The sequence below is a fragment of the Echinops telfairi genome, unplaced genomic scaffold (genome assembly GCF_000313985.2).
Source record: "Echinops telfairi isolate 266 unplaced genomic scaffold, ASM31398v2 ScPeMD7_7;HRSCAF=31, whole genome shotgun sequence".
NCBI lineage: Eukaryota > Metazoa > Chordata > Mammalia > Afrosoricida > Tenrecidae > Echinops > Echinops telfairi.
Genome location: NW_022103904.1, coordinates 28,955,273 through 28,976,930, shown reverse-complemented (window position 1 = coordinate 28,976,930; position 21,658 = coordinate 28,955,273). Strand labels below are relative to the sequence as shown.

At 43.8% G+C, this 21,658-nt stretch overlaps 1 protein-coding gene across 1 annotated transcript in view; it reads left to right on the top strand.

Annotated features, from left to right (window-relative positions):
- Positions 1-21,658, top strand: part of ALDH1A3 (aldehyde dehydrogenase 1 family member A3) — a 42,917-nt gene that overhangs the window by 4,480 nt on the left and 16,779 nt on the right. Inside the window, exons 2-9 of the mRNA XM_004717459.2 lie at positions 670-774; positions 4,662-4,802; positions 9,459-9,588; positions 9,905-9,966; positions 13,331-13,459; positions 15,876-15,989; positions 17,566-17,668; positions 19,995-20,179. Coding sequence (XP_004717516.1) covers positions 670-774; positions 4,662-4,802; positions 9,459-9,588; positions 9,905-9,966; positions 13,331-13,459; positions 15,876-15,989; positions 17,566-17,668; positions 19,995-20,179 — 969 coding nt within the window. The remainder of the gene's footprint in view (positions 1-669; positions 775-4,661; positions 4,803-9,458; positions 9,589-9,904; positions 9,967-13,330; positions 13,460-15,875; positions 15,990-17,565; positions 17,669-19,994; positions 20,180-21,658) is intronic.

Genomic DNA, 21,658 nt, shown 5'->3' with positions numbered 1-21,658 from the left:
TTTTCTACATGCCTTATTATAACCTGAACATTTTGCAGCACAGATATTTATCTTTGTCTTTCAAAACTGAGCTCTACCTTGCTTAAATAAGCCCAGTATAAGCACAGACATTTTAAAGAGAAGTGGGGAGAGTTTTGATGGAGATTAATGAAGACCTTTTTAAAAGTGAGTTCTTCTGCAATCTCTTTGGGGCAGTGGAAGTGGACGTGAGGTGAGACAACAGCCAATGGGGCATGCCCCTCCAGGGCAGGCAAATTGTTTGCATGTATATACATCTCCATATATGATTAAAGGGGTTCATGTGCCCTCCTCCCCAAAACTCTACAAGGATGTGGAATTCAATTTATAACCATTATCAAATTCAATTATGTCTCTACAAATCCATGTTATTATTTTTTTTAAAGAAATGGAAATTTTTAGGAATAAAGTCTTAATTAGGTGAATTTTATTATGGTAAAAGTGAATTCTCTGAAAATTTTAATTTGTTTCAGGAGACATGGATTCAAATTCTAAGGTCTCTCCTGCTTAGTCATCTTATTCTCAGTGTTGGGAGATAGTGAGGAGGAAGTGGGGTAGGGTCAGATAACACATTACCTAAGGTTCTTCACATGTTAAAATAATATGATTTTGATTTAAACCTAATGCATTGCAACCTTCCTTTCTGGTTAGATATTTATCAACAATGAATGGCACGAATCCAAAAGTGGAAAGAAGTTTGCCACATATAACCCTTCAAATGTAGAGAAAATATGTGAAGTGGAAGAAGGAGATAAGGTGGGTGCTTTTTATTTTTTCTAAGTAATTCAATTATGGATAAGTAAAGGATAAGGAAACGATTTGGCTCAGCTATAAGGTAGAACTGGCACACATGGTGGGTTGGGGTTTGAGCTAGTTGCACTCAACCCACACAGGATCCAAACTGGGATCAATTAAAATGTCCTGCTGCAAACCTCAGCCCCTCTCCTATGATAGATGGCTCTTCATCTATGAGTTTGACCTCAGCTATCCATGCCACATGGCTCAAAGAAAAGTTTTTATCAATTATTTGAACCTGGAGGCATTAAAGAATATTTCCAGAAAGCATTTCCTGCTGGTGTGTTTTATAAAATGCAGTATTCTAACAGACCCTTAAAAAATAGACTTGAAGAAGGAGAAAATATTTATTGACCAGGTGATGTGAGTGATAGCATCATATAACTGCCAAATTTCTTTTCTACCTGAAACATAACATGTTTATGTAAAGTAACTCTATTTCACATTATAGAGCATACACTATAACATAGAAGCTAAAGGACTTGTGGGTGTGTCTTTTATATATTTCAAGATCATAAAGTATAATTTGCATATTACTATTGTTGTAAGGCAGCTTAAAGGTGAAGCTTTTCTAAGGGTACACAACTCCTCTCGTGTTCCTTTGGCATTCTTGGTGAATGTACTGCTAATGTTTAACATGGATAGGGTGAATGATAAATGTAAAATAGGCCTGAATTTTATCCCACCTGTGGTAGTGTTACCAGGGTTCCTTGTGCAGTGAACTTCTTATGTACAGCACCTCCATTTATGTGCTAAACTCTATTTACAGAGATATGAGGGGATAGGAGCAGATGGGGTGGAGTTGGGCAGTATGATGCTGACTGGGAGATCTTGAAGTGCATGGGGCTTCCTAGGTGTTGGGGAGGAGAATGAACCCAGTCCCCATGCTCCTCTTTTCTCTTGGTTGAGTTGGCTGCTCTGAGTACACAGAAAGAGGTCCTCCGTCCACTATAGCTGGAGAGGTTCTGGAAAACCTGGCCTTAACGCCACAGCCCAGACAAAGAGTTCAAAGCCTCAACGTTTTTGCTAACCCCCTGAAAGCTTTGGAGAACTGGGGCAGGGGTTGGAAAAATTCCTTAGCCATTTTAATTTTTATTAATTATTAGTTATAAATTATTGAGTTTGGTCATGTCTCTAATAATTGTGAAAAGGAAAAAAAAATTGGAATGAGGTCTTGGGGGTGTCAATCCTGACTGTCCATTATCAGTGGGAGAGACACATAGAAGGCCTGGGAGATAAGCTCAGGTCCATCATCAACCAAACAAAATTAAAAGCAACATGAGTGAGGTTACTTGAAAAAGTTCTTAGGAAATATTCTCAGTCTGGTTGTGCAGTGGGTTAGGCATTGGACTGCAGAAGAAAGATGAGGCTGTCCATTCCTGTAAAGATTTATAGCCTTGGCTAATCTGGCCTACTTTCTATCCAACCTTTGATGACTCATGTCATGTGCTATGTACTACGGTGACCTTAGACCCTGTCCTTTTGGGGCACACCAGAAGGACTCAATGTGGAAATCCCACTGAATGAACTGGACTTTACCTCAAAATTACCCGCAGCCCTTGGACTCAAGACTGAAACTCCCTGATGTGAGAAGAAACAGATGACTGCCACCCCAAGGCTGTAGCATTGGTCATCATTGGACCTTGGTTGGGATCCCTTGCTTTGTGGGTGGCTGATGAAAGGTGGCCCAGAACCATCATATATTTACTATATTAATGCCCTGCTTGATTTACTATGACATATTAATATGGAAGGCAAGGTTCTGCCCTTGTAAATGTATGTTATTGGAAATTTTCCCCAATCACAAACCTCTATGGTCACTGTAAATATAGCCCGATCATTTAAGAGTTCAATTTGTACAAAGCACTAATTCGTGGATTGTAGTTTGGAGCTGGTGTATAACTATTTGGTTTCCTTTTCTCAACAGTATGTTAAATTCAATGCCATTGGCTGCATTGACACAATCAATATATTCCCAATGTATATTGGGGTATATACATACTTTATACTACCTTATATCCCCACTACCTTATAGCCAAGGGGATGATTGATAATGTTCTTTGTCACAGAATGATAATGAGGTTTCTATAGTAAACCAGAGATAGACACAATCCATAAACAAGTGAATGAATTTTGGACTCCCATTTAATTCCAGCCCCAATCCAAGAACAATTAGTTCTCATGGCATGGCCCTACTTGATGCTTACCCTCATGAAGAGATCACTGAAGATATGGTGCTACAGCAAAGTGTGGTGAAGAAAGTATATGGTGCCCAGCTATCAAAAAGAATAACTTCTGAGGTCTTAAAGGCTTCTATTCAAACAAGCATCAGTTGACCCCCATGAGTGAGCTGAGGCTGAAGTGGAAAGGCATAAGCAATACAACATGCACTTATCTGCCAACTTTTCCCGCCCATCCAGTTCTTATATCTAGAGAAAGCCTATTTCTCTAATCTTTCTATACAGACACAGTTCTCAGCAAGAATAAAAAGTAAAGCTAGACATGATGGTGTTCAAGAAGTTTATGGAAAAACTTTATCTTTTTTTTTTTCATTCAATTATCTTTTCATTTTTCCATGAGCTTTTTGAAGTCCTTTCATATTTTCCATTTAATTTGTGAGCTGTGTTCAAGTCTAATAAGTGAAAAACTTTTTTATGTGGGTCATCAAGCAAAATACTTAAGAGATTTTATATTATTTTAATAAGTATTTTAAAGTATTATAGTATACTTAAAAAGTAGTCCCTGACTTATGGCAGGTTTCCCTTTCTACACCTCTATAAGTTTGTTCTGATATAAGTTGAATACCACCACCACCCCATGATTTTCCTTTTTATATTTAGTATCTTTAAAAATTTGAAATTTATTCACAGTTGGGGATTTGAGATATTACATATAAACTTACAGATGTGGTGACATCAGCAAATTACATGTATGTTGTATGTAGTGTGTGTATGTGTGTATGTATGTATTACTAATGATATGTAAAAAATGAAAATGTAAAGGACAGTTGTAAGTGCTCATATGTGTCATCCATCCTAACTAGAATACATCATAAATTGAGAACTACCTATTGAAGGCAATATTATATAATATGAAACATACTATATTAAAATATCTATTAAAATATAAACTAATAGTATACATAATATACCTATTATAAGGAGCCCTGATGAAGCAGTGGTTTAAGTGCTGGCTTGGCTGCTAACTGACAGGTTGGTAGTTCAAACCCATGAGCCACTCTGTAGGAAGAAAAGACCTGGCCAGGTACTCCTGTCAAGATTATACCCTAAGGACCCCATGTGGCAGTTACTCTCTTCTGTAGGGTCACTGTGAGCTAGAATTGACTCTGTAGCACAAGAAACAATAGCATACTTATTGTAATATGTATAATGTTCTTTATAATGGTATCATGCATATTTTTGTGTATTGCTTATATTTTACAAAGGGGTTTTAAAATTGTGTAGAAATATTTCATCATCTCTTAATTCCATTCTTCCATGAACTTTTTGAAGGCCTCTCATATGAAGTTATATAAGAAAGGCATTTTACATTATTTGAAAAGCTTTCCTAATCAGAAGGAGCCCTTGTAGTGCTATTGGTTAAGAGTTACATCTTGGAAACCTATGGAGCAGTTCTCTAGGACTAGTTGGCAGCTTGGTTCCTAATCAAGAAAAAATAATGGTATTTCTTAGGACTGTAGAAATTAACAAATGGCTGCACTCTCCACAGACCTACTTGGCCTCCTTGTTGCCTGGTGAAAGCACAACTCTGTGTCTTTTGTGCCTTACCGCACAGCCTTTCCAAACAGTAGTGCCAACAAAGGTGACACCCACTCTCTGGCTCCACAGCCTGACGTGGACAAGGCAGTGGAGGCTGCTCAAGCTGCTTTCCAACGAGGCTCACCATGGCGCCGGATGGATGCCCTCAGCCGGGGCAGGCTGCTGCATCAGCTGGCTGACCTTGTGGAGAGGGACCGTACTCTTCTGGCCGTGAGTGCACATGCCCCTCCCCACCTCACCCTCCCTCACCTCACCCTATCCCGCACAATGACAGGTCAGCTGTCTCTGAGGGCTGGGAAGGGAACTTGGTGGAAGTGCTGGTTTTGTATGGCAGTGGATTTATTTGGTCTTTTGTGGGCGTAGCCCTCTGGCCATATCTTGGTACTACCAGTACATTTGTGTACTTAACATTCGTCTTTATAGGAACTCCCTTTTAAACTTAAATCTAACCCCATTATAAGTTATCCTATTCAGGAAACCACGGGCTTAATGTGCTCATTGTATTCTCCCAAGTGGAGGAGCTCTGGGGGTGTCATAGGCTATGCATTGGGTTGCTAACCAGAGGGTCGGCAATTTGAGACTACCACCTAGTAAGATAAATGCCACCACTTAACCAGAGCCAGTTGTCCAAATGTCAGCTAAGACAATCCCCTGTTTCCCTCCTGAACTGGGTACTGGTAAGTGTGGATGGAGGAGTAGTAAGAGTAGGATATCCTGGTTTAGGAAACCTCAAAATGTGAAAGACCTGGGTTCAAATCCCAGCTCTGCCACTTACTTATTCTGTGACATTGCACAAGTTGCTTAACCTCTCTATGTAAAGTATCACTAATAGAGGTATCTAAGTGTTGTGAGAGTAATACATTTCAAGTTCTTAGGAGATTTAATAAGCATATAATAAGTTCTAAATTGGTGATGGCTATTGTTAATAATAATAGTAATAATAATGCTATCTTAAGTTCTAATTCTGCCTACATATCATCCTGACCAGTAATTTCCAGATACCTTAATTCCTCAGTTATAAGATAGGGAGATTACTTTATATCACCCCATGAGGTTGGGTCATATAAGTTGTAAATGTGTAATTTAAAAGGATTCTCAGACTTTCCTTCCTCTTGAAGTGGGTGACCAGAGGTGACCTCAGGCCTTTGAAACCTGCCTATCTAGCTCTGTTATGGCTCAGAGTCCTGCTTAACACTTTTTTCTAACCTTCAGACCCAATTCTTAGAGAGGAAATCTCCTGTGTGGCCTCCAGTGTGTGGAAACCTAGTTCTTTCTTTTCTAGATTCAATCTTGAGGATGAGCAGTTCAGTGAGCACACCATTAAAGGCCCCAACAAGGCAACGGACGTGGCTTTTGCTCCAGGAGCTTGTTTCTTTGGGAGTGAGAGTTGAGGAGCTCTGCTCTTGGGTGCCATTGCTTTGCAGGGCATCCGCTCAGAAACCCAAACAATGCTTTCTTCCCACTTTGCCAACCCTGCGTGGAAAACTCCCCCCAGGCCAGGTGAGAAGAGCAGCCCTGTAGAGTGAGTGCTCCTCTCGGGGAAGCCCTGGCTTCTCCCTGCAATGAACGCCAGTCCCAGTTCTCAAGCTGTCAAACTGGCTCTTTCGAAAACATTTCTGTGTTCTCCCAGCATGAGCTCATCTGCCTGCAATGTCCATGTGGACTAATAACAGACGGGAGAGGATATGCCCTGGGCACCCTCCCCACCCTGGCCTCGGTGTCAGGATCACCTTGGGAAACAGTGCCTGAGCCACCTTCCTTCCACTGTGCTTTGAAAGTGGGCACTGGAAAAATGCAGGACTCCAGAATCTCTGAAGTCAGACCCGGCTCTCTGTCATACATGAAAGGGACAAGAGAATGCTGGGAACTATGGTTTTGAAAGCCTGGATCACATCTTAGGGCAGTGCACCTCATTCCCCACCTCAATAGAGTTTCCTGCATTTTCACACAGGAAAGCACCTGTTTGGTCATGTTCTCATGCTGGGCCAGTGTTTCCCACAAAACTGGGCCTTATTCCATGTCCAGTGCTTGGAAACAAACATGGAGAGATCAGTGGACTCCCCCGCTTGCCGAGGCACCTGGCCGCAGACCTGGGCACTTAGGTTATCATTCGGGTTCTCCCAAACAGGGTCCTCACTGTGTCCCCTCTGACATGAACCCTGTTCGGAGGCTTGCATCTTACACATGTGCATGCAGTGGTCAGGTTTCCACAAATCCCCCTCATTTTTTAGAATCTCAGGCCTACGGTAAATAACTTTTTTTCTCTCCCTAAAATGTCAAAGGAAATAAAGTAGGACTGGCTGTGATTTAATTTTGGTTGAGCCATGGTGGCATTTACAGAAGTGACTGCTCCAAATAGTAGCTGACACCTGGTTTTCCAGGTTCAGCCTCATATATTCCTGCATTTTTTAAAGAAGAATTACCTTTCTAAATCTCTCATGTCACAAGTTTTGCTTTAACATATTCCATAAATCTAATCTGGCAAATTCATGTTGTCACTCCAGTAAGCAAACATGCCCAAGTTGATGATAAAACATAACCAGTGCTTACATGTGTCAGACCTGATGTAGACACTTGCCTATAGTTTTTATTATCCCGCTTCACGCATAAGAGAACTGAAGCTCAGAGAAGATTGCTTGCGCAGTGACAGGTGCTGAACTAGGATTGGGGACAGCACTTGGCTCCATGTCCTGGACTTACCCACCGAGCTGCCTTCTAGCCCTCTGCCCTCAGCTCCCTTGTTCCATCCATAAAGGGGGCAGAAAGCAACTTTGGGGTTTGTAAACAGATACACAGACAGCACCTGAAGTGGCTCAGTCTGGGATAAGTTATTGACTTATTTGCAGTTGTTAGGTTTCTCTTGAGAAAATGAAAGTTCAAACTTGGACTGGAAATCAGCAGGAGTCCAAAACACAGTGTCCCGGATGTCAAATTGGACTGACCTGGCCCCAAGTGGCACCCCAGAGGGTGGCATGCATCATGGACTCAGGTCAGCCTTTCATCTTCAGCAGCTCATAGCCCTCTTGCTTGGTGTCCCCATATGAGGACTGCCAAGTATGTACAAGGTGCCTAAAGGGAACATGATAATAATTAGCATAACTATTATTTTAACTTTTAACGGTTTCATAGAACTTATGGTGGGCAGGCACTGTCATTATTTCTTTAAGAACATGAACTCATTTGGCCAATCCCTATTGAGTCGTTTTAAACTCACTGAGGTCCTTTGAGTCAGAGTGGAACTCTTCTCCACGTTTCCAACAACTGATTTTTCTGAAGTGGATTGCTATGCTTTTCTTACAAGGCACTTTGGATGCATTAAAAACTCACACCCTTTCACCTAGCGGCTAAATATGTTAGCCATTTGCACTACCCAGGGACTCCTCAATCATTATTATTGTTTTCCGCAATTTACAGATGAGGAAATTGAAGAAGGTCCAAGTATGCTCAGCTATGGCCCATCACCACTTCCTGTCTTATGTTTAGAGAATACTTAGACTCAAAGAAACCCAACACTTATTGTTGGCATTGGGGGACCTCCCCAGTTGAAAATTTGGGGTGATAGCTGCCCATAGGGTGGAACTAAGCTGGTTAGAAGGTGAAGGTCCAGTCTCAGGCCCAGCCATGTCACTGACTCACAGAGCAACCGTGGATAAGTCACCAGGCTCCATTGGTTTGGGTTCCCTACTTTAAAATAGGGATCGGCATGGAGCCTGGGCAAGCATGAATTGAGATGGATCTGCGTGCACTGTGAATTAAAACTTTGCCTGCGTAGTGGCCTTTCCTCTGTGTAAGCCATCCACCCATTCCATTGATGCTGCTGCAAGAATCCAGCCCCGGGCTATGTACCAGGACAGCCTCTTCCTGCTACAAGGGGTGACTGGCAGGTTCAGTGCTGGGTGCCCTGGGGCTGCAAAGACAAAGAAAGGCATTCCCTTAAAGCTGAGCTGGACATGGAAAAGAATCCTGCCATTGAGTTCCCTGGGTAATTATCTCTTCTCATAACAGAGAAACTTGATTCAGTCCTGATAGTATGTCCAGCCTTTGTAGTGGTCAGGGGTAGATCCCAGTGCTGGCAGGGTAGCCCCTCTAGGCTCTGTCACATTTTCCATGGCAGCCCAGTGGAGAAGAGGGAGCTCTTACCCTTCTCTGTCACTGTGATGAGGTGATGGTTCTGAGAAGCCCTCATTTTAGCCACCCCACAGCCAAGTAAGCCTCGGGTATTCCTGGGAAAGCACAAGTGACAATGGCATCAGGGCACCTAGCTGAGTGAATTCTCCCAATGGAAAATCAAATGCTATAGGGTTTTATTTCTAGATAGCTTCTAATCAGGCCTGCATCTAAGTGGTTCCCAGGAAACCGGTCCTAGGTGCCTGTACCCTGCTGGTTGCCCAGCTTTGGGTGTTTTGAGATCCAAACCATCTTTGGTAATCTGGGGGAGAACTTATTGATGGTTCCTGGTTAGTTGCCATTGAGTCAGCTCCCATAGATGTAACAGAACAAACAGTTTCCTGGTTCTTCCCCGTCTTTCTGATCATCTGTATATTGAAGCCCATTGTTGTGGCTATTTTATCCATGCATCTTATGAAATAACCTTCTCTTTTTTTTTTTTGGCTGACCCTCTACTTTACCAGCCGTGATGTAGCGGTTGGTCTTTTCTTCTGGTATGTCCAAAGTAAGTGAGCAGACTCACCATCCTCAGTTCTAAGTTTCGTGTCTTGCTTTCTGAAGAGCTACACAGGACTGTGGGGTCCACACAGCAGTGTTCAATGACTATGTTTTCTCTCCTCTCCATCCCTGCCTTTGACAGTGTGGCAACTAAAAGGAAAATGGTGACTGAGAGGGTGGGTTGTCCTATTGTTATTGCAGACCCTAGAAACGATGGACACTGGGAAGCCCTTCCTTCACGCCTATTTCATCGACCTGGAGGGCTGCATAAAAACCCTCCGGTACTTTGCAGGGTGGGCGGACAAGATACAGGGCAGGACCATCCCTACAGGTAAGCCACAGTAGGTAGGACTCAGCCTCACTGGATCACTCTTTGGGACTCTGCCTTCCCCTTCATTCTGGGGCATCCTTCCCCACCCTATATAGACATGCACTGGCCTGGTTTCTTCTCCCGAAGCAGTTTTAGTCTTGCATTTGAGTTAAAATGACTTCTTTGTGTCATGGACTGGACATAGCATTGACACCCTTATGGGCCTCTCGGTTTCTTTCTTGTTCTTTTACTACAGTTTACTGTACTGTGGTTTACTGCAGTTCGTCACCTAGGCTAATTTGAGTGTGCTGTTCTCCCTGTTGAACCTTCCTTGCAGATGACAACGTTGTGTGTTTCACCAGGCATGAACCCATCGGTGTGTGCGGAGCCATCACTCCTGTGAGTATGGCAACTTTCCTGAACTAATTCCAAATGATCTGTTCCCCTCTCCTGTGGAGCTGGGAACCACTTTCTGCATTTAATTCCACTGTCCCAGAATTAGTGACCAGTTTCTTTGTGGCATGAAGCTTGGCACTTGAAGGACGCAGCTGACTTTGACTTTGGCCTGCTCGTAAGGGGCCAGTTCTGGAAGTACAACAGAATGGGAATTGGGGAGGAAGTGAGTGCCCCAATTCAATCCTAAAATCATTCCTGATGTCGTTTAGCAGAACCCTGGACCCCTGAGAATAAGGCCCTTGTCTGAACCCATCTGAAGGGGTCAGGACGGCTAGTGACCTTAGAGAGCTGGTCTCTTCACTGGGCCTTGGTGGATAATAAAGACATGCTCCACAGGAAACACGGTTTGTCGGGCAGCAGGAGTGGTCTGAGGAATGAGTACATGTGTCTGAGTGAGTGGGAAGGGATGGCAGATAATGTGAGTAGGATAGAAAAATAATGGGACGGCCTGTGCCACGGGGTGTGACCAGGGCCGCGGAGGGCTGGAACTTTGCCCTCTTGGTAGGGGAAGCCATGCAGAGAGAAGGCCGAGATGCTGCTGTGAGCTTGGGGCAGAGGCCGGTAAGCTGGCTACAGGAAGAATGGACTGGAAAAGAGCTCTGTGGGGGATGAAGACTGTGGCCTTCCACAGTTGTGTGTGAGCACCCCATGTGCCAGGCATGGTGTTAGCGGTCTGAGGTTAACTGAAAGGAAAGAGGCCACATTTGTCCCTAGGCAGCTTGCAGGTCAGTTAGGAGGTTAAGGTGGAATCCACACTAGGAGAGAGAATAAGCCAGAAACCGATTAGGGACAAGCAGGGGTATGGGTTTGAAGACTTCTTACTTGGTAGATTTTTAAGGGTTCAGTGGCTAATCAGGTGATGCGGGGTGGGGACTGGGGGTGGGGGGCAGAGCTAATCCTGATTGCAATTGGATGGGTGCATTGCAGATTCGTGAAATGAGGAGACAGACCAGGGCAGGGTAACAAGGAAGGTGAAAATAATGCTGGGTTGGTAAGGTTGAGGGACCAGTGGAATCACCAAGCAGATGATCTTAACTTATAAATGTATCGCCACATGGCATCTGTCTCCATGTCTATTAGCCCCTCTTATAAGCCACCACAAAGAATGGATCAAGACTACATCTTGTTATTTAACTGATCACAAAATAAAAACCCTGTTTCCAAACAAGGTCACATTTACCACTATGGGGTGCTAGCAGGTCAGCATTTAAAAAAAATTTTTTTTTTTTTTAGCAGTGGGTATACTTTAAGCTATAATAGAATTCCATTCAACATTTGGGTCTAGGACTTGTGAGAGAGAGGGTAAGTCTGGAGCTACACATTGACAATGACCAGCCCAGGGCTGTCTACTAGGTGGGTGAGGCAGTTGAGTTGGTGGGATTGCTCATGGAAGGATGTAGATTATGTAAGCCCTACATTGTAGGGAGAGAAAGAGAGGAACAAAAAAACCATCAAGCATCAGCAGCATCCCAGTAGATAGAATTTATTGCTAGCAAAAGACTGTAGTCCATGGGGTCCAATCTAAGACAGAAAGTAAATAAAAGAAGGACTGAAGAAGTCTTACTCGCTCAGTGAGAGCACTTCTAAGGGAGATTCAGGGGCCCTGAGACAGGTGGGTATCATCAGTCTTCTAAGAAGTTAAGGTGAGAAAGAGGGAAGGGAATTTCTAGAAGAGTTTAAGGCCAAGGGAAAGTTTTGTGTTAACTCGTAGGATAGGAGACGATGATATTCATGAGCTAAGGAGTTGGGAGAAAGAAAAGACCTAATACCATCCAGGTGATTGAACTTAAAAGGTTTCTGAGAATATAAATCTTTAAGGAGTAGAGAGCCTCATATTTCTCCTGAGGAGTAGCTGGTGGGTTTGAACTGTGGCTTATCAGCCCAACCAATACCTAACCCACTACACCACCAAACTCCTTCAAGCCCTAGTAGGAAACCGTAACAGAATTACTGATACTTTATAACAGTGAAACCCTCGGTGGTTCAGATAGTTAGGTTTGCTAGGTGCTAACGGGAAGGTTGGAGGTTGTAATCCACCCAGAGATCTCAGACAGAAGGTCTGGAAATCTCCCCACCCCCCGCCTACACCCAAAAAATCAACCACTGAAAACCCTATGGAGCATATTTCTAGCAACTGATCAATTACTGGTTACATCTAAGAGCGCATACAGGCTGTTGTGAACAGGGTTCTCATCTTTGTTGTCTTGGGCTGGGAATTGTAAGCAAGGTTGATTGGCGAAGGAGACATCCAAGTGAGGGGCTACCAACTGTCCCATAAGGAGGCCATGTCCAGTTGGCCTGTTGGGGTGAGTTTATGGATTAGCATCTCTGTTTGGCCTCCTTGAGCATAAGAAGACCGATTCCTTTGGAGAGGATGAGGAAAAATTAGAATCCAGCAAACTCTTACTCTACGATATTCTGTGCTTCATTCTGGCCCATCAAAGTCTACTAGCTTGAGTCCTGGCTTGACTACCTGCATGCCACCTTGTGACCATGAGCACATGACCTCATCTTTCTATAGCTTAGTTCCCTCATCTGTAAGTGAGCATGGTAATGTTACTACCCCCTAAAGGCTTGTAGGGGTAAAGGGGATTAATATTTTTTAGCATCTTAGAATAGTAAATGCCATATAGTGAACACTGGGGAAGTGTCAAGACTAGTACTACTTAATGCCATGATGACTTCAGAATCCTTGCTTCTAAAATTGAAGGATAAGATAGGCATTTCTGAAGTGCATTTCACCAAACACCATTCACTGGGTCTCAGTATGTATTTCATCAGGAGTGAAAATGACCCCGTGACATCTAAGTTTAATTAATTCCTGCAAGACTGTTCAGAGCCTTTAGTATTGTGATACTGTTAGTATTATAAACCTCCAAGAGGGAAGGTAGTGTGCGTGCTGCAGAATCCTCTTTGCAAAGACACTCTTTAATATCTCCCCTTGGGCTGTGATCTGCAAGGTCAGCAGTTCGAAACCACCAGCCGCTTTTTGGGAGAAAGGGCTTCCTAGTCCCCTAAAGAGCTACAATCTCATAAATTCACAGGGGCAGTTCTCCCTACCCAACTGAAAGGGTCACTGTAAGTGGGTGCTGACTTGATGGCAGCGAGTTTAGAGTTTTAGGATTTAGAATGTCGTTTAGGAAGTGCTAAGCAGCGATGAGACCGTTCTAATTATTGTACGCTCTTTAGAGTGTACTCCAGACCAAGACCATGAAAGCACCCTCCACAGGGTTAGTGTGAGCATTGAGTGCCTGTGACTGCGTGGGGCAGATCCAGACCACCAAGGCTTCAATGCTTTCTGTTGCAGTGGAACTTCCCCCTGTTGATGCTGATATGGAAGCTGGCGCCCGCCCTCTGCTGTGGGAACACCGTGGTTGTGAAGCCAGCTGAGCAGACTCCCCTCACTGCCCTGTATCTTGGCTCTCTGATCAAAGAGGTAAGATGTTCAAAAAGAAAATATTATGTGTTCTTGACCACAGTCTCACTCCCAAGAAGCAGGCCACTGCTGCACGATAAAGCTGTCCGGTTGAACTAGTGCGCAGCCCTGCCAGCCTGTTCGTGGTTGAGTGGGAGGAGCATAGCTCCTATGTTTTGCTTGGCAGCTGCAGTATTGTTCTCCTGCCGAGGGTCACTGAACTAGAAGAAACTCCACTCATGCCCATGAGCCTAATGAGAAAACTTAACTTTTATTATGGGGTTCAACCTAGGGTTTAAGTAAGACCAAATGTTTTTCCCAGAACATTTCTGGGAAGGTCACTCCAGAAGAAACCGCATATTTTGGAACTTACTTGGGCTTTGCATTTGTGGGACATAAAATGGACGCTTTTGCTTCTACAGTTGCACCTGGTCACCGTGGTGCCTCCTCCCCAGTGCTGTCTTTTGCAGTCTTCTCCCCTAGAATTCTCATGGACAGGGCAAGCAAGCAGCTGAAAAGGACATGTCCTCTTAGACACACATGGAAGCATATTTTAATTATCCGATCTCCAGCTTGACTTATATGTGGCAAAGATATAGAAACAGATGAAAAGAAGGATGGGAGAAAAGATGCGTTCATTTCTGGTCTCAGCTGGGTTAGTGCACCCGGGGATTTTTAGTCCTTTATTGCATAAATGCAAGTATGGACCAGACAACCATTGACCAGCCTCTCTTTACTGGTACTGTGGGACATGACTAAGTCACAGTGATTTGAATGATAACTTTTTTGTTTTGATTATTTGAAAGCAGGATGTGTGTCACAAAAGATTTGAAGTCGGTTTGATTTTACTTTTCCTCCTTCTAGAAGGTCCGATGGGTAAGGAATCTGGAGGATTGTTAAAGCTGTCTCTCTCACTTGCTCACTCCCTTTTTTAAAATTTTAAGTTTATTCATTAATTTCCTTCTATTTTGTGGAATACAACATATACAAAGAAAAATATACTCTATCTAATGCACAGCTCATCTCCTCAAAACAATGACAGTATCCCAGTAAACACCAACCTCCCATATGGGGTTCTGTATACTTAGGTTTTTAATCCATTTTGTGTCTGCTTTTGTATATGGTGTGAGATATGGGTCCTGTTTCTTTCTTTTGCAGATCCAATTTTTCCAGCACCATTTACTGGAAAGTGATTTACAACTTAAAAAATCATGAAAGCTAAAATGAAGTGTTTAGAAAAACAAAACACTCAAGAAACACATCTTAAAAGTTTGTTCTGTTTTAGAAAAGTATATATATACACAAGTCACTGAAAATTTGAGAAATGGCAACATCCCCAAGTGAAGCTTGTTCATTTTTTGGTGTACTTAATTAATAGAGGCCTCGTGTGTATAAGGCACAAGATCATGAATGTGAAAATCAACAAGATAGGACTACATATCTTCTGGAAGAAGTCCCTGGTAGTGCCGACAGATAATGCACTTGGCTAACTGAAGAGTAGGAGGTTTTAATCTACCCAAATACCCCAGAAGAAAGGCTGGCATTTTACTTCTGAAAAGTCAACTTTGAAACTTCTGTGAAACCTACACACATGGGGTTACTATGAGTCCAAGTTAACTGGTACTGGTACCTTCTATTCAGACCAGTGTTAGTGTGTCATGGATGAAAAAGTGAAGACATTTGAGAAGGTAATAGTGTCCGTGACCACTTAGAACAACCAATAGAGTAAATTAAAAATGGGGAAAATAATAAAATAAAATAAAAATGGAAGTGTGGGAAGGTCATATTTCAGTGCTTTTGAGAGTTGATAGAGCCCAGTGGTTTAGTGGTTATGTGTTGGGCTGCTAATCACAAGGTCAGTCATTCTAAACCACCATCCACTCTGTAAGAGAAAGAGGAGACTTTCTACTTCTGTAAATAGTTACAGTCTCAGAAACTCACAGGGTTTCTATCCTATAGGGTCACTATGAGTCGGAATCAGCTCAATGGTGGTGGTGTATTGTTTGTTTTCTTTGAGCGTTGGGAGCTGTGACTCAAGGTTCTTCTTGCTGCCCTACAATGGTGTTCCGTTTTGGGAGGTGTCCTGCCATCTTGTGACCTTCCTACATACCTGTTTGTACATACTTCGTGGGTTTGAAACACTCCCTGGGAGCAAGGCAGGTGCTTTCCTTTGGTTCAGCTGGCACACAGGGATTTGGGCAGAAAGAGGCAAGCCCTTCAGGAGACCCTAGCCAGCACAGCTTCACATGACTCTACCTGGTCAGAGTCAGGATTCACAAGCTGGGATCACAAGGTGGGTGTATGGCCCATGTCCAGGCTTCCTGTGTGGAGTGCTGCTCTGGTCAGTGATATGCAAAGTCTGCTCAGTGGCTCATACAGCCTATGGCCAATATTCATCAGTTTTCTTCCTGTGACGACAATCTCTATTTCTTCCCAGGTCGGGTTTCCTCCAGGTGTGGTGAACATCGTGACAGGTTTTGGGCCCACAGTGGGAGCTGCAATTTCTTCTCACCCTCAGATCGACAAGCTAGCATTCACTGGGTCCACAGAGGTAACTCTTCATAGGCTGTTGACAAAAGTATTAGTCACCAGTGACTTGAAACTCATGAACTTTTCCTTCCAGAAGCTAAAATATCATTCCTTTACTTAAATTAGACTACTGTTAAATACATAATAACTAGTCTAAAAAACCACTCATTTAGTTTTCAAATTAAATAAATATTTACTAGAACTCAGAAGCCTCACAAGAAAAGATTGGCTGATAGGATAAAATTAAACTGTAAGACTTCCTATGGCAAACAACATCATAAAAGATGTTGTTTTTCTCCCAGCTTGGTACTTATGGGAGAAAAGCAGTCATAATCTATGCATCTCTCCAAAGTATAATGCCTTAGGTGTGAAGCATTTCTACTAATCAGTGAAAGAATGACAATTCAATGGTGGGAAATGGACAACCCACGAAGAGAAATACCAAATGTTCTCCTTGGAGACAAACATTGGTACTTTGGATTTACTCCAGCCTCATTTAGGCCATTACTCATGAGCTTCCTAAGCTCTAATAGCATTTTTTTAAACTTTAATAAGCATTTGCACCTACTCATCAGTTGTCATTAGTGGACTCTAACTCACGGCCACCCATACGGGTTAGAGTAGGGTTTTCAATGGCTGATGTTTAAGAAGTAAATCACCAGGTTTTTCTCCCAAGGCATCTGGGTGGACTCAAACCTACCACCTTTTTGTTAGCAACTGAGCATGTTAACTGTTTGTGCCAGCAAGGAACTCCAAACTCATACCTTAGTGCTGCATAAAGAGCATCAAACTTAGAATAGTCTAGTTCTTCTTCTTGCTAGATTTCAACTCTAGCCTCCATGTCCACATCTGTAGGAGAAGAGGATTTGAGAGGTCATTTCCAAGACACCTTTTAGCTCTAGAGTTCCTGGCTCCTGACTTTACTTTTGCACAAGACTAATTAGAGCAGCATCTTGGCCAACCTCCCATCTTGAGATGCTTCCAGTTATGAGGCCCTGTGGCTACATTCGGGAGGTGCATCATTACAGTTTGGTGAGCAGTACTTCTGCTACTTCATTGGGTCCTAACCAGCTCCCTCCCTCTTTTGTGTTCCCAAAGAATTCCCTTTAATACTTGGAGGTTCCTTTAGACTACACCAAAAAGCCACACAGGCAGGCCTATCTTCAGTACTGAGCTGTTCGAATCTTCATATTAGAATGGCAATGTTATTTGCAAGAAGTGAAGGAAATACCCCTTGGTATCCTCAAACCCTATATTGCAACCAGTTTGCTGAGCTCATAGGGACAGGTGGTTAGGACAGGTGATTCTGAGTTCAGGAGCTTTTGGGGCAGAGACTGGTGTGCAGCCTGCGCCAAATCACCTGGCCTTCCGAGGCTCCCATCTCACACTTGTAAGATGGAGTGGACAGAACCAAGAAGTCCAGAAAAGTAAGGTCTAATTTGTGATCAGATGTAGGAAGAGGCCTGGAAAGTGGGAGCCTTGTGATGTGGGGTGGCCCTGCGTACATAGCTCTGTCACCAGCTTGCTCAGAGCAGTCATAAATAGGAACATTTGAGCCAAGGTCAAGATTTAAGCTTGTTCATCTTTTTATCCTAAAGGTTGGGAAGCTAGTTAAAGAAGCTGCTTCTCGAAGCAATCTGAAGAGAGTAACACTGGAACTTGGAGGCAAAAACCCATGTATCGTGTGTGCGGATGCTGACCGTGAGTCTCTCTCTCAGCTCTGCTGGGGCTCAGGGGTCCCTACAGAAGGGGGATGCTTTGCCACCTGGGGTAATCTTGTCTACCATCATCCAGCCTGCATAACTACACAGCCTACATAGCTAAAGCTGAAAATGCCAGCTCTATAGTTGATTCAGAGCTGCTCTGTGGGAGGGCACGACTTAGTCTGAGGGCTGCCTGCTTCTGTCCCTCATGACTAAGTTTACCTCATGATACTTGAGAAGCAAGCCCAATTTCTTCACCAGACTTCCCTGGTGTAGTAGGGATTGGGGCAGGAGTACATCAGTGGGAGAAGGGCAGGTGCTCCTAGCTAATAAGCATGAACCTAGTCTTTCCTCCAAATGTATAAGTCCAATAGTGTCATTTTTAGGTGCTCTAGAGCGTTGAGAGGGTTTCTCCTTCTTCTAAAACCAGTGGGCATAGTGGAGTCAGTGCCAACTCGAGGTAGCCCATGTGTGTCAGAGTACAGCTGTGCTCCACAGGCTTTAAACCATGGCTTTTTCTGATACTAGACCTTCCTTCGCAGGCATCTTTGAATGGACTTGAACTACCCATGGGAAAATGTTAACATTTATAACGTCCTTCCTCCTCCTTTCTCTCAACTCCCAAGTCAGAGGTGGACAGTAGAAATACCCCCTGTCTTCAGTACTATCCTCTCCACCCCCCACAACTCTTCCCTGAAGAAATAGTCCAGCGTGGCAAGTTGAGGGCAGCTGGTGCCTCGTTAGAGTTACATGACACGATATTAAAATATGTGCTATTTTTGGCTGCCACTCCCCGAAGAGAGAAAGAGGGGTCATCCTGGGCATTCACGGATCTGCTGACAGAATCCACTATTCAGGGATGTGACCTCCAGAGTACAGGAAATACTTTGCCTTAAAAATGGCCTCCTCTGATAATGTCAGAACAAGGCCTTCTTTCTAATGCCATATTCAGATAAAGTTGGAATTCCAAATCTTCCTGAGAAAAATGACAAGTTCTCACTAAGATGTAAATGAATGATACAAATTGCTTTCTTTGAAGCAGGCTTTCAAATGAGAGAGTATTTTGAGAGAGGTGACAAGTTGATGCTGACTCATTGTGACCCTGTAGGTCAGGGCAGAACTGCCCCTGTGAGTTTCCGAGACTGTCATTCTTTAAGGGAAGTAGAAAGCCCAGTCATTCTCCCACAGAACGGGTAGTAGTTTCAAACTGCTGACCTTGCAGTTAGCAGCCCAAAGTGTAACCAGTATGCAAACAGGGCTCCAGATATTAAGAAGGCTCTGAGAAAGGAGAGCTGTGCTCAGAATGGACACTGGGCTGCAGAGAGGGTGGGGAAGTGCTTAGGGTGGACACAATAAAGTCATGGTGCTTCCTTGTTGTCACAGCATCTTACATACATCTTGCAGTAGGGTCCCTTGTTTTTGCTCCATTTCTCAAGCAAGCAAGGAGGGGTGGAGAGTGGAGGAATGGTACAGGGCTGAAAAGCCAATGATGGGATTGCACAAGGTCCCTCTGTAAATGTAAGTGACATGTAGGTGCCATTCCTACATCTTCAGATATATAGAGATAGAGATATGTATCTTCATAGATCTTTCTTAATAAGCAACCTTCCATCTTCAGTTTAGCAACTGGTTTTAATTAAATTCTCACCCTATAATTTGTACTCAGCTCTGCTAAGCCTCAATAAGTGCTTTAGCTTTTTTTTCTAGCTCTTCAAAGTCACACATGGTGCTATGTTATTTAATAAAAAAATGTTCTTTCTCTTAAGATGGGAGCTTTTTGGCTCCTTTTAAAGTTATATTCAATTGGCCTATATCAGTTCTTACAAAGTTTGTTCTAAAAAGTATTCTTGTTAGTGGCCCCAACTCATGGTGAGCCTATGCACAATGGGATTAGGTCATTGTGATCGATAGGAATTTAATTGTGTACTTTTTTGGTGTATATATAGCACCAGCCTTTCTTCCTAGTCTGTCTTAGTCTAGGATTTGTGCTGAATCCCATTTAACATCATAGTGATACACAAGTCTCCACTGACAGATGGGTGGTGAGTGTGCATGAGGTGCATTGGCCAGGGTCTCATGCATGGAGGGTTAGACCCCTACCAGAATCATTACTGCATTTGTTCTGCAAATCAAGGAGGGGCCTTCCAGGGGCAAGTACATTAGGGACTGCTACAGCTATGAGTACTGATTAACACAGTAGATATACTAACTAGTCCTGCATCGAGGGATGTAAGCCCAAACTTGGTTGACCTTTTGTAAGCAATTAAAGTTGCCCCTGTCACCTGTCCTGCTTTAATGACTCACCTGCTTCCTCCCACCTGCAGTGGACTTGGCTGTGGAGTGCGCCCATCAGGGTGTGTTCTTTAACCAGGGCCAGTGCTGCACAGCAGCCTCCAGGGTGTTCGTGGAGGAGCAGATCTATGCTGAGTTTGTCCAGCGAAGCGTGGAGTACACCAAGAAGCGCCCTGTCGGAGACCCCTTCGATGCCAGGACTGAGCAGGGGCCACAGGTAACCGACTGATGGGTCTGGTCCCAAGGTGCCTGGCTAGGAGCTCAGTAGACCCGTTCTTCTAACTGCTTCTGCAGACCTTGTGTACTACTGTGGTTGTATGGCACTTTGAAGGGCAGGAGCATTGGCTCTCCCGAGCACTAAGACACAATTTAGATGCTTATCAAGTGTGCAGGCCTTCCGGTGCCAGTGGCATCAGTGGGAGAGGGTTGGGTGCATGCTCAGCTCTCTACAGCAGATGTGTACCATACATGCTCCCTGGCAGAGGCAGAACCCTAGATCATAGAACCATCTGCTCCCACCTCATGCTGTCTTAGAGTGCCTCCCTTCTGCTGGCCCATCCCCACCCCCAGCAGAAAACGACTGTTCTGTCTGACTTACCAGAATGACCTCCTTTCAGAAAGGTAGTTAAGAGGCTCCTTAGCCAGGAAGGGCGCTCATGGCTGGCCTACAGTGCCGCAGGTCTAAAAAGTCAGATCGCAGGCAGCTTTCCACCTGGAGGCACTGGACTTCATGAGCATTGTCGAAGAAGGTGAGGCTGAAAAAAGTTTCCTAGATGTCCTAGAGGCCAGGATGCATAGCTGAGCCTTAGGAACATATCTCTGGAGGCCTGGCTTGGAGAACTAAGGGCAGGACGAACATGATCATAACCACCCGAATCACCTCTCTAAAAAGGCACCCCCTTTATCACTTTCTTGCTAATTTTAAAGGGAAGTAGATGGATAAATACTTGAAAGAGGGCAGCCTGACCAGCCACATGTTCAAGAGTCCTTGAGGAGATTTTGCCCCTTGACCACTGCCTCTGCATGGAAATCTGACTCTGATTGTAGAGCTGACTGACGTTTTGTAATCTGAGAAACCTTCCTAAGCCTTAGTTTTCTTATCTGGAAATTGGAGATAATATGTGAATATTGTGAGTTTCATGACACTTATTAGCTACTCAATACAGAGTAGTTTTTATTTTTTAAATAGGAGGATATAAATGCCCAAGGCCCTCTGATCTACATAGTGGTAAATGATCACACATGACTTCAGGACTAGTCTTGCTTAACTGTCTTGTGGGTATGCTGGAGCTGGTAGAGCATGGAGGACCATGTGGAAGAGGCCTGCATTTCTGGTGGGAGTGACTGCCCTCTCCCCATCCCTATACCCTGAGTCTCTGATGCCTCGTGACCCCATAGGAAAGCACCTCCACTGTATCAATCAGTCCTCCCTCGAGTCGCTGCCTACCCTCTACCTCCATTCCAAACCCAGTGGCCATGGATTTTAATTCCAAATACAACCATAGTCATTATCAAATTCACCATGATTTTGAGGCTAATCTGGAGTTGATGAGAAATATGTAAGCTGATGCAGTTCTAAGGAAACCCTTTCCCCCATCATTATTTGGCAAGTCTCTTCCCAAAGCTCCAGTGTAAAATGTTAAAGCCACATCCACAGATTGCTTCCTAAAGAGGAGAGCCAAGCAGAATAGGTGCT